This window comes from Drosophila novamexicana, unplaced genomic scaffold (genome assembly GCF_003285875.2).
Source record: "Drosophila novamexicana strain 15010-1031.04,08,12 unplaced genomic scaffold, DnovRS2.1 tig00000108-arrow-pilon, whole genome shotgun sequence".
Classification (NCBI taxonomy): domain Eukaryota; kingdom Metazoa; phylum Arthropoda; class Insecta; order Diptera; family Drosophilidae; genus Drosophila; species Drosophila novamexicana.
Window position 1 is genome coordinate 1,691,518 of NW_020824772.1, and position 11,043 is coordinate 1,702,560.

Sequence of the window (11,043 nt, forward strand, 5' to 3'; positions counted from 1 at the left end):
CACCTTTGGATGGGGCGGGCGCAATTAACGAGTGCGGGCAAAAACTGGAAGCTCGCCGGCGTTGCTCTAAATAAACCGTAACAATTTATGAAATTTTAATTTCCTACACTTAATAATACGCCGAGTTATGGGCGAAAGAAGCGAGCAAATTCTCCTATAAAGACATCAACGTGAGTTGCTAGCGCAGGTGTGGCTGGGGGCAAGAGGCAAGCAGTAGCAGCTCCGTCTCTGTGCTGGCAACTTGCAACTTGTGTGGCATGGCAGCAGACGGCCACGTTGGGCATAACTAGAAACGGTGCGCCAACGCGGTGTTCGGCTAAATTTGGCGTGTTCGTTGCCGGCGTCTGATCCCCGCCAGTTCACGCCAGGGATTTATCGCACTTATGATGTGTGAATTAGCATAGATTTGTTTATATTTTTATTAACACGCATATACATATACGTATACATATACATGCATATATCCGATTTCATAGGCCAGACTCGGGCTGATCGAGCGCCAAGTCGAGGCGACTCTGCGGCAGAGAGTTGATCGAGCTGGTCTCGGAATTGGCATGATCTGATTGCCCATCCTTGTCATAGGTAATGGTGCTAATGTCGCAGAGCATTTGCTCCATCAGCAGCTGTTGCTGTGCCAGGAATTCCGTCTGTAAGCGCTGCTGCTCCTCTGCCTGTTGCGCAACCAGCTGTTGGAAGCGTTGCCGCTGTTGCTGCTCCATCTCCTCCAGCACTTTGCGCTTGATCTGCTCCGCAGTGCTACAATCAGCGCTAGAAGCTATATGACCCGCGCTGCTGTTGGACAGGGATGTCGTAAGTATTGACTGATTGGCGCAGCTTCCGCTCGATTCGACTTTCTTCAAAGCCGCTTCACGCTTGAGCGTTGCACGCGGATCATAGCTAAGGCGCCGCTGTGTGCTACTAATCCGCGTGCTGCTGTCACTGCTCACCATCTGCACATTGGCATGGGAGGAGGCGTGCGCGGCATAGCTGACATTGCCGCTGGAGCGAGGTGTTCGCTTGCCGGACTTGTTGTTGCTTCCAATCCGCTTCTGCGGCGTGTTCTTGGCCACCTTGTTGGCCCGATGCTTCTCCGGCGTTGAGTGTTGCTGCTTCACCTGGATCTTGCTGTTGCTGCACATGCTGCTTGGCGGTGAAGCAACGCTTGGCAAATCCGTAACCGGACTTGCGGCTGCATTGGGAGAACTGGGCGCCACCATTTCCATCAGCTTCAATTTGTAGCCAAGCGGATAGGAGTGGTAGCGCTTCCACAGCTGCGGATGAAGTCGCTCGCAACGCTCACTGCTGCTATTGGGCGGCACATTGCTAGCCGTCTTTTCATCTTTCGTGGTCAGCGCAGGACTCGTAATGGCACGTTGCAGTAGTTCGCGGTCGCGCTGGTCAATTGACTTTTTCAGCATCTGAGCGACGTCCAATAGTTGCCGAATGGCCTCAAATCCACACGGCTTTTTATTTTCTTTCTGTTCGGGTTCGGCATTCGGAATTATGTTGCACGCTGACGGCTCCTGCGGCTGCAAAGGGCTGCACCTGGTAGTAGGCACCTGCGTTGACATAGGCTCAGCCGTTTCCAGCGAGGTTGCCGAAAGCGTTGCATATAAAAGAGCGGGCTCCTTAAGCACTGCGTGCTGTGGCTGTATCTCTGCGAATTCCTCGCACAGCATTTGCACCACCGGCGACTTCTTGAGCGGCGACCCTATGGGCTTGATGAACTTGATAATGGCGTTGCATTTGTTGTCATAGATCAGCGTCTCCGAGAACTGCAGTTGCTGCTTGATGCGACCAACGACAGCCAGCGGCTGTTGCACCAGCTCCGTGTTGGTGCTGGCATCCACAAGTCGACAGCAGCCGCCGCCTGCTACGTGCGTCCATTGTTGCATCTTGTCTGCACCTGACAGCTTTGGCAGACGCTCTACCTGCTCCTCTATGGCCATGGCGGCCAGTCGGTGTTGTTGCATCTCCAGCCGTCGCTCAGGTGTCATCTGCATAGAGATCATATACTTAAGAAGTGTGCTGAATTCCGCACGCTTTCTGATCACTTACCAAGGGTGACAAAATGGATTTGCCATTGAGTGTAAAAACGGATTTGTAGTGACTGTTTTCCTCCTGCTGCTGATGCATCTCCGCCCATTGTTGATCCACCTCTTCGGCTACTTTCAATATGTACTCCATAATAAGTTTGTTTGATTGCCAATTAGTAAGCCAGAAAATGATTATTTGATATTTGAGAATTTTTTCGAACGCATTCAAGCGTAAGACAACATTAGTTTAATAAATGACAGATAGTTATAAAGTGACTTCGATTACAAAATAATAAAGTACTGATTACAAAAGTAATATAGTAGAGTAGTAGAGTATGCTCGATTAAGAGACACCCTATAGGCAGCTGCTTGGTCAAGTCAGTCTGTATGAACGAGTCGATCTCGAAGATTACAAACACCAAAGACTTTAAATTTTAAATATTTATCTATTATTTTTCATGGATTACTCCATTTTTGTAATATCGAAAAATATCGATTTTAAGACTTGGTTATTTTTAAGCGAAGAGCGAAAATAATAAGCGTTAGATACACAAACCTTGGCGAGTTCCCTTGTTAAATTTTGGGAAAACAAAGTCTGGTATTTACGTACGTTTTGGTGATCAGCTTATGCCCATGGAGTATATCCACCGAAGTACATACATAAGGAAGGTCGCTTGTTTTTAAAGGCTGTTCAGCGATGGTCTTAGGATATTGCCTAGTCGGGCACTCTTGAGTGTAAATTACCTTGAAATTGAAATACTTACATTGAAATTTTGATTACACGCCTATTATTATATGCCCGAGATACGAATAATAGATCGTGTATCTTAATCGATAAAAGTCTTTGATCGAATAGTCTGTGGATGTCCTCCATATCCTATTAAGAATATTTGTATGCTCTAAGGAGCATGCATTCTTTAATATATACTTTCTTTTCATTCCTTCTCAATGGCTGCAGAGTATATAGAAGTTCCATTGCCTAGAAACTAGAAAGCTTGGTGCGCACATTGATATGCACTGCACATGGCAGGACACACTGTACAGGCTGACAAATGGGCCGGTCGTCGGCGTTGCCGAAGCGTGCCACAAGGTGCCAGCCGGCAGCAGCCGTCCACAAATGCGTTGCAGCAACAACACAAATAAAGTCCACTCCATTACCGGCTGCCACTCTGTGTGTGTGTGTGTTTGTGTGCTGTCCTTTGAGACGCAGCCAACTTGTGTGCACTTCCGACCCAAAACGTATATGTCGGAAATTTGTCTTGCGGGTTTGAGTGCTTGTAGGTGTGTGTGATTTGTTTTTTAAATTTCTCTGCAGCCTTAAAAGAAAAATAGAAAACGCAACGGCATACGGTGTGCGCGAGCGGAGAAAATGCCACTGCCGCCGGCCAATTTGTCGCATAGTCCACCCCCCTGGCAGCTGGCAGGACTAGCCCGGGTTTCTATTTGTGTTTTGGCAATGGAGTCACGTAGCATTTCACTTGCATATTTGCCCAATGACATGCGACAATTTTCCACTAAATTTGGCATGTCAAACATATTTGCAGCCAGCAGCGGGCAGAGGGTGCAAGGCAATGAAAAATAATTCCAATTAATACATTAACAACTCGAGATAAGCGTCAGGACAACTGAAGAATGGCAGCTGGAATCAGGCGAATGTCAGGTAATAAACGCTGTGTGGCCCATTCTCGTTATATCTCACTGGCATTGCGTGCCAAAGTCGCCAAAGTTTTGCGCCACGGCAATTTGTTTCAAGTGGCAATTCGGGAGCGTGCCAAGTGCCTTGATAACAGTAACGGCTCCACCAGACCGTTAGTCTGGCAGGTGGGTGTGGGTGTGGGTGTGGTTGGTGTGCCCCACCGCCTGGTCACAAAAGGTATTTATCTCATTGTACAGATTAAGTGTTGTCTTCAAATTAGTTGAGAATATGGTGAGGGGAGCGACGTGAACTCAATCAAAGTACGTGCCAGGCAGCTAGGCTGTACTTGAGCCTGTCGTTAAGGTGTATTTGAAGACTTCTCTGTTGGCAACGAGAAATTTTGTATGGAAAGAATTATATTGTAGTCAGCAAGTCGCCTATATACTTGGTTGAGTCTGCGATCTGGCAACATTGCATAATATTACTTCGTGGGTGTTAAGTTGGCTTGAATATTTTTAAATATATTGAAATCCTAATTTATAACATATTTACTTATGCTATAGATTTATCGTATTTCTAACTGTGGCTTTTGAATATTCGATTGCTTTCTTTGGTTTATTTTAGTTGATTTCTTTTTTATTCTTTGCGATCTGGCAGCACCACTTAATAACTGTGTGCATTAAGCTGGCTGCGATAGATTTTTAACAGAAATAAATAAAATATCGTTGAAGTATGCAATTTCTTTAAACATTGCTGCACTTATAATATGATTATAACAGCAAAGTATAGCTGAGTTCATATACTGAAAGCTAAGCACATTCTTTTGATAACCACATTTTCATTTGGTGTAACCTGTTAAGCGCTGTATATTACCATTCTCTGTCTGCTGGGCTGCTCATTGTCAGACTAGACGCTCGGTTACAGTTCATAAATTCAGGGAATTATGAGCCGTAACGTTGCGACTCCTAAGCGGAAGCGCGTCCATTGCAAACGCAATGGTGGCACGTACACCAAATGGCCAAAGCGCCACCTCCGCTGCTTATTTGAAACGGGGGCCAGCCAACAGGTAATAACGGTTGCACGATTGGTTAGCCTGACAGTTTTTAGAATTTACAACGTTCAAAATGGCAAAGTCAAAGCTGAAAGCATGCCAGACGAGCTGCCCTACCCCCTTACCCTCTATGCAACATGTTTCATTCGGCGTAGCATTACAGTTGCAGGGCGCGTTGATGGGGTGTTGGGGGACGACCACAACAAGTTGTCGTCATAAATTCGCTCTTTGTATTTGCTTAAAGGTCGCCGCATTTCTTTTGTCTACCGCAAGCCATTTTATGACAAATCGAGGTGATTATACCCTGTAAACATATAGCGGGCTGAAAATGGGTATGCTAACGTGATGTAAACGTGTGTCAGGAAAAATGGAGAAACATTTTTTTGTGTATAATCTATAATTTAATTTCTGTCCAAAGTTGTAGCTTATCAAATACTGTTTGGTAAATACAATGTTTGGACTCAAGGTATTTATGCTGGGTCTTCCTTAAATATTATTTATATTGAACAAACACAATTTTATGGGAATATATGCGTCGATTCTTGTAAGATTTGATATTTGATTTATGTATACACCTAATTAAATACGATTTCTCTTAATTCATTTAATTTTAATAGGCTCACATAGTATTAATTCAAGTTATTTTAGATTACGTATATTGAAGCGTGGATTGGAGTTTGTTTCGTGGCAACTGGCGCCCAGAGCATTTGCTAGTCAAGCATACCCAGTTGTGGTGGCTGTCATAATTTTATGCGGCAGACAATATCGTCATTTTATGTTCGGGAAATCGATGGAAGTTTTACGATTCGCATTCAGCTCAATGTCGCATTCGCATTGATTTTGTCAGCGGCTCAAAGTTCATGCCACAAAAAGTGAGTTGAAGTTGAAGTTCAGGGCGGCAATCGCTTTAATTGAGTTGCCGGTGCTCATGCATATGCAAGACTCAATTAAAAGTGCGCCCAGAAAAAGCTGTAGACAAACAAACAGAAGACGCGCCGGCACATACCAGATAGTCGACCTGGCAGCCCCTTCTGCTGATGAGCTGCCGCGATGCAAGAACTTGGCAACGTCTGCAAGTGACTCGACTGAGCGTCTGCGGCGTTTTGTTGACATTTTGCGGTATGGAAAAAAATTAAATTAAAATGCAAATTAGACAGCCGAGGAAGACGCTAGCGCGCAGTCACAGTGCCTGCAAACCGGCCGCTTACCAACAGTGACAAATTGTGGCAAACAAAAATGTTGCGCATACGCCCGGCGGGACGAACCCTTGACTCTGTCAGTGTCACCTACGCAGAGGTCGGCTAGGAATTACCTATATATATTGTATGTTTTGGCTGGCGACTTTCGTATGCCACTCCCAGGAGCGTTCTGCTCCTGAGCCCGCCTGTCGCGGCCCATCTTAAGCTGAAGATGAATGTTTTTATTTTTGCCAGCCTCTGTGTCTTGGCTGCCTTTTGTAGCGGTAAATTATGCAAAGTAGTTACGTAATGCGCTTGTTACAATAATTTAATCTTGTAATCTGTTGCTGTTGCTGTTGCTGCGGCAAGTGCCATAAATAATTCAGCTGCCTGGCAGACACTTAACGTTGCATCTTCGAGCGAGCTGCCCCAAAAAGTAGTAACAGCAGCAGCAGCAGCAGCAGCAGCAGCAGCAGCAGCGGCATCTGCTTTCGTCTGGTTTGTCGGCATTTTTGCATTTTTAATTTCAAGGTAAACAAACGACAAACAACTTTCAAGTCGAAACGGAATTCTAATGAGCTGTCTTAAGGTGACTCTGCCCCTGCTCTTGCCACCGGCCCCCAGCCCCACCCTCTATCCTTTACCTATCAGCCACTGTCAGCCAAATTGACATTTCAGCAAAGCGCGCACGTTAATTCAATTTTGGAGCTCAAAGAAAAATAAAACCAGTGAAAAGTTTTTAATGCCAGCCCAAAGATAAACCAACCCTTTGACGTCGCGCAGCTCCGCTCAACCTCCTCGCCAGGGGTTGGGCGCAATGGTAAAAAGAAAATATATTATTTGCGGTGCGTAATTAGCTGCAAGCTCTTTAAAGGGCTGCTTAAAGTGTACTTTCGCTATAAACGACAGGTCATAAATCAGCTGCAAGAACGCAAATCCACTCCCAAATCGCAGACAACATAAAATTTCAATAACGCCTTAACCCAAATGCTTGTCTCTGTTGCTATCTCCATCTGGCACACACCATGTGTGTGTCTGTGTGTGCCTGTCTGGGCTCCTGGCAAGGTGCACCGACTGCTGCTGCACGGGCAAAACCAATAACAAACAACAAACGGAAGCAATACAGGTTGACACGTCGAACGGATACAAATATGGCGCTGTTAGTTCCGCACCAAGACAAAACCCGTGGCGTAATGTAACGGAAACTCTATTGAATTGCGATAAAAATCGCGTTTGCCTTGCCTTGTCCTCGTCTGCCAAACACACACACACACGCACACACACATGCACACAGGGAGAGAAAGAAAGAGAGAGAGGCTAAGCCATTTTTAAAGCATACTTTGCGGCTTGTCAACAGGCGGCAAAATTTATTGAAATTGCGCGCCAAAGAGTTGCAACATTTTAATACACTTGCAGCCAGGGTATTACAACTTAGGGGTTAAATATGTAACTGCGGGGAGTTAAAAGTTTAAAGGATTTCTTTAACTTTACTCTAATTTACTTTACTTTGTATTCTAAGGAGCGGAAATTGGCATATTAGTGATCGGCATTAGTCGACGCAAACTTTTCATAATGCATATAAACATGTCATAGGTGCTGATGATAACAGGGAAGTTGCTGAAGATGTAAAGAAGTTTGTTGCTAAGCTCGTATTAATTGTCCTTTTAAAATTAATTTAATAATCGTTAACCGGCATAAGAGGAATAAAATGATAGCTAGGAAACATATTTTGTCTATTAAAAGAATTTAAATTATTTGTGGGTTAAAAAAAAGATATTGTCGTTGCGTGAAATTGCGAATAACTTTCTTGGACTTTACAGCTTTAACCTTAATTATAATTTACTTCTTAAGAGTATTAGCCTGCCTTGCCTGGGCTGAAATTCTTCTGAAACATGTCTTTTCCACCCATTTCCCTTACGTGAAAAAATTTAATTCTTCCTGTGTTCACGGTAAGCCCATTTTCAGCCAGCAAAATGAGTTACATTATTCAAATAACATTTTAAAAATCGGTTTGACGACTTTCCACCAAGCGGGGTGGATTTCAATGAACTTTCACTGAGGTCGAATTTGAAGTTGATCGAATGGAAAAAGAAAATAATTTTATACAACTATTTTCGCTCGAATTCTCACATTCTAAAAACTCATATGCTGTCAAGTGAAAATAGCCCTGACTTATTGTATAGAGTAAACAATATTCGGTATGTCATCAGTGTGTTACTCTTCTAGTTTATTGTATCCTTGTGCTGACAATGTTATCGTTACGGTTATTGATTGAAATTTTTGTTGGCATTGCTTGTGGCAGTGTTTTTGCATGCCAGGAGGCGACACCAGCTGCTGCCATTTGTTGCCACAGGTTGCGCTTTTCTTATGGTTGGGCTTGGGCTTGCATTTATCTCACTTGGCGTCAAAGGCAGTCAGCTACCTGCGTGCCACAAGGACGTATTCTATACGTACCGTAACCCCATGCTCTGACGCAACTGTCACTTGCAGCAGCAGCAGCCAAAAGGACACACAAATGCCACATCAATGTGCATTTCATTTAACTTGCCACGCCCGTGTGACTTTTAAGTGTTGCCTGAACACACGCACCGCACACACAAGCACACCCTCCCGCACAGCCCTTTAGGCCAGCATTAGAAATTTGAGTGCTGGACATGACAGCTTCTGCATGAGCAACTTTTGCCCCTATGCCCCAAAAGCCAAAGTCAATGCCCAACTGTGTGTATGTGCGTGTGTGCGTGTGTGTGTGCTTGGCCGTATGTTGTAGGTGTGCGTTGTAAGGTATTATCTTGTGTGCCACTGAGTGGAAATGGTTGCTGCGTGCGTCATCATGTTCCATTGTGTTGTATTGTTGCCTTTGCCAAAGTTTGTGTTTGTGTCATTGTTAAATTTTGCGCTCGAACGATCTGCAACGAATGACATCCGTACCGCAAGTTACTTTTTGATTTACAGTATGCTACTTTTTGTTCATCAAACGCCTGGCTGGTCCTGCCTGCTGCTGCTGTTGACCCCACCACCATTCCCCTACGCAGACCTTTCCATGTTTGCTTCAGCTGGTCCAAGGTGCAGCAAAGGTTGCCGCTTGCCGCTTGCCGCTTGTTGGTTGTTGCTTGTTGGTTGCCGGTTGTCGGTTGTCGGTTGCCGGCTGGTTGTTAGCTGTCGTTAGCATTTGGTTTAAATTGCGCAAAATGCGTGTAATTGCTGGAACTGACGATTGAATGAGCCCGTGTCCGCCAACGATGCAAACCGTGGCCGGGGGCAGGTCGCTTCACTGTTTAGTTGCAGCTGCTGCCCGAGTTAGTCCCAAGATTTAAAGTTTCTGATTTGATTCGATTTCGTTTGCCTGTTGACTATCCGCACAGTAATTATGGACGCATTGTTGTGCAAAAATTGAGTTTCAGTTTTCGAGCTCTCGAATTTGTTTAGCCATAAACTTGATGCCAACTAGTTGTGGGTGTGTTCTGGGCTGAGACTTGGGCTTCAACTTGGACTTCACTTGGGCAGCTGCTGCCGTTTCCGCTGCCGGGCAAGTGAAAGTGTCTGATAAATAAACCGAATTTGTTGCCGTTGAATTGAAATTGAATTAATTTTTTTTTTAAATATTTAAGCAAGTGTAACAAATTAAAGCTTTAACTATTTACGACTTGGTACTGAAAGTAGTTAATGCATTTGACTATTTATTTTATTCGATAAGCTGCAAGCCCGAAAGAAATGTTCATGTCCATAGCCTTTGCTTACATCCTTTAAACCAAAGTCTGTTTCCATTCATATTTAAAAGCTTTAAATTAAGTTATTCATGGTAAATATATATATTATATCCACACAAGATGTTGCTTCAAGCCTTGGTTTGTCAGATCAAAATTTTAAAGAAACCATTCAAGGAAACTGTTTTTGAATACAAGATGGAAACTTGTTTTGCTAAAGGTTCTGTTGATAGTAAAATATTTCTTTTATAATTTTGCTTACGATTTGTATATTTCCACTTGATTCATTGATATAATGCAAATCAAAATTTTTTATCATCTGTTCTGGCACTCGCTGCTCGGATTCATGCTCTCGCCGCGGCTAACAACAACAATTAACGCGTTTTTATTGCATATCTACCGCAACGGGCAATGCATCATTCAAAAATTTGTCAATAGAGACCGCAGCACATTTAATATATAGAAGCCACTGAATGTGGCTGCCTTGCCCCTTCCCGGCGCCGGCTGCTGCAGCTCCTGCTGGCATTCCCTATAGGTATTATTATTTTTGTTTTTGTATTATATATCAGCACGGCACGATCGACGGCATCGCCGTAGGCATACGCAGGCGAAGAAGCGCTGCTATTTAATAATATAAAAGCAATATTTTTGTGACCAAAACAATAAAGTCGGGCTGTCATTGATTTATTTGTCTGCTGCGTGGCCAACACACAATAAACTGAACGCGAAATGCACTCGCACAATGCACAAAGTGGGCACCGGCTCAGGCACGGGCACAGGCACAGACACAGGCACTGGCAGTTGCACCACCTCAGCGGTGGGTCAGGCAGTAGCCACCATCCATCGGCACTGTGGCACAGTGCAGGCTTTTTTGGTGGGTTCCCGCTCCAGCTAGCCTCAAACATAATTCATTTCCGCTTATTGTCAGCGGCGCTTTTGCATTTAAAATAACACAAAAACCCAAAAATCTCAAGTGTAAAAATATATATATATATAAATGTATATATGAAAAAATTGCCAGCAGGACAATGCAGGTAAATTGAGTGCAGATGGCGTTCGGGTCCTTTGTCCTCAGTTACAGTGCGAATGCATAATAAAGCACGGCGACTGCGAAACGCAACAAATTGATGGGAACGCGAATAAAATAGCACGACTCATTGAACAATTGACAGTTCGAGCTGTTGGTGGTTGGAGAAATCGTTCCACAATCTCCCCTTGCTTCTGTTCTAGCTCCTTCTTCTCCTCCCCCTACTATCCAATGGACCAGGCACTAGGGGGATGACATAATTAAATCCATGCACTAATTAAATTTCCCAAAAATGTATGCAAATGCCGGCAAATAAACCGTCACCGTCAACTTTTGCCAACTACCTTAATTGCATGAGATAAGCCGTTAGACGGGGCGCATACGTAATGCAAATTATTTTCAACATTTCAC

General features: G+C 44.1%; 1 protein-coding gene across 1 annotated transcript; it reads right to left on the bottom strand.

Moving 5' to 3' along the window:
- Nucleotides 1-408: 408 nt before the first annotated feature.
- On the bottom strand, nucleotides 409-2,283 carry LOC115757754. Its single transcript, XM_030698160.1, has 2 exons — nucleotides 2,059-2,283; nucleotides 409-1,997 (listed from the first exon to the last, which is right to left on the bottom strand). Exons 1-2 carry the CDS (start codon nucleotides 2,185-2,187, stop codon nucleotides 471-473), a joined length of 1,656 nt encoding a protein of 551 aa, XP_030554020.1. The 5' UTR covers nucleotides 2,188-2,283; the 3' UTR covers nucleotides 409-470.
- Nucleotides 2,284-11,043: the final 8,760 nt, after the last annotated feature.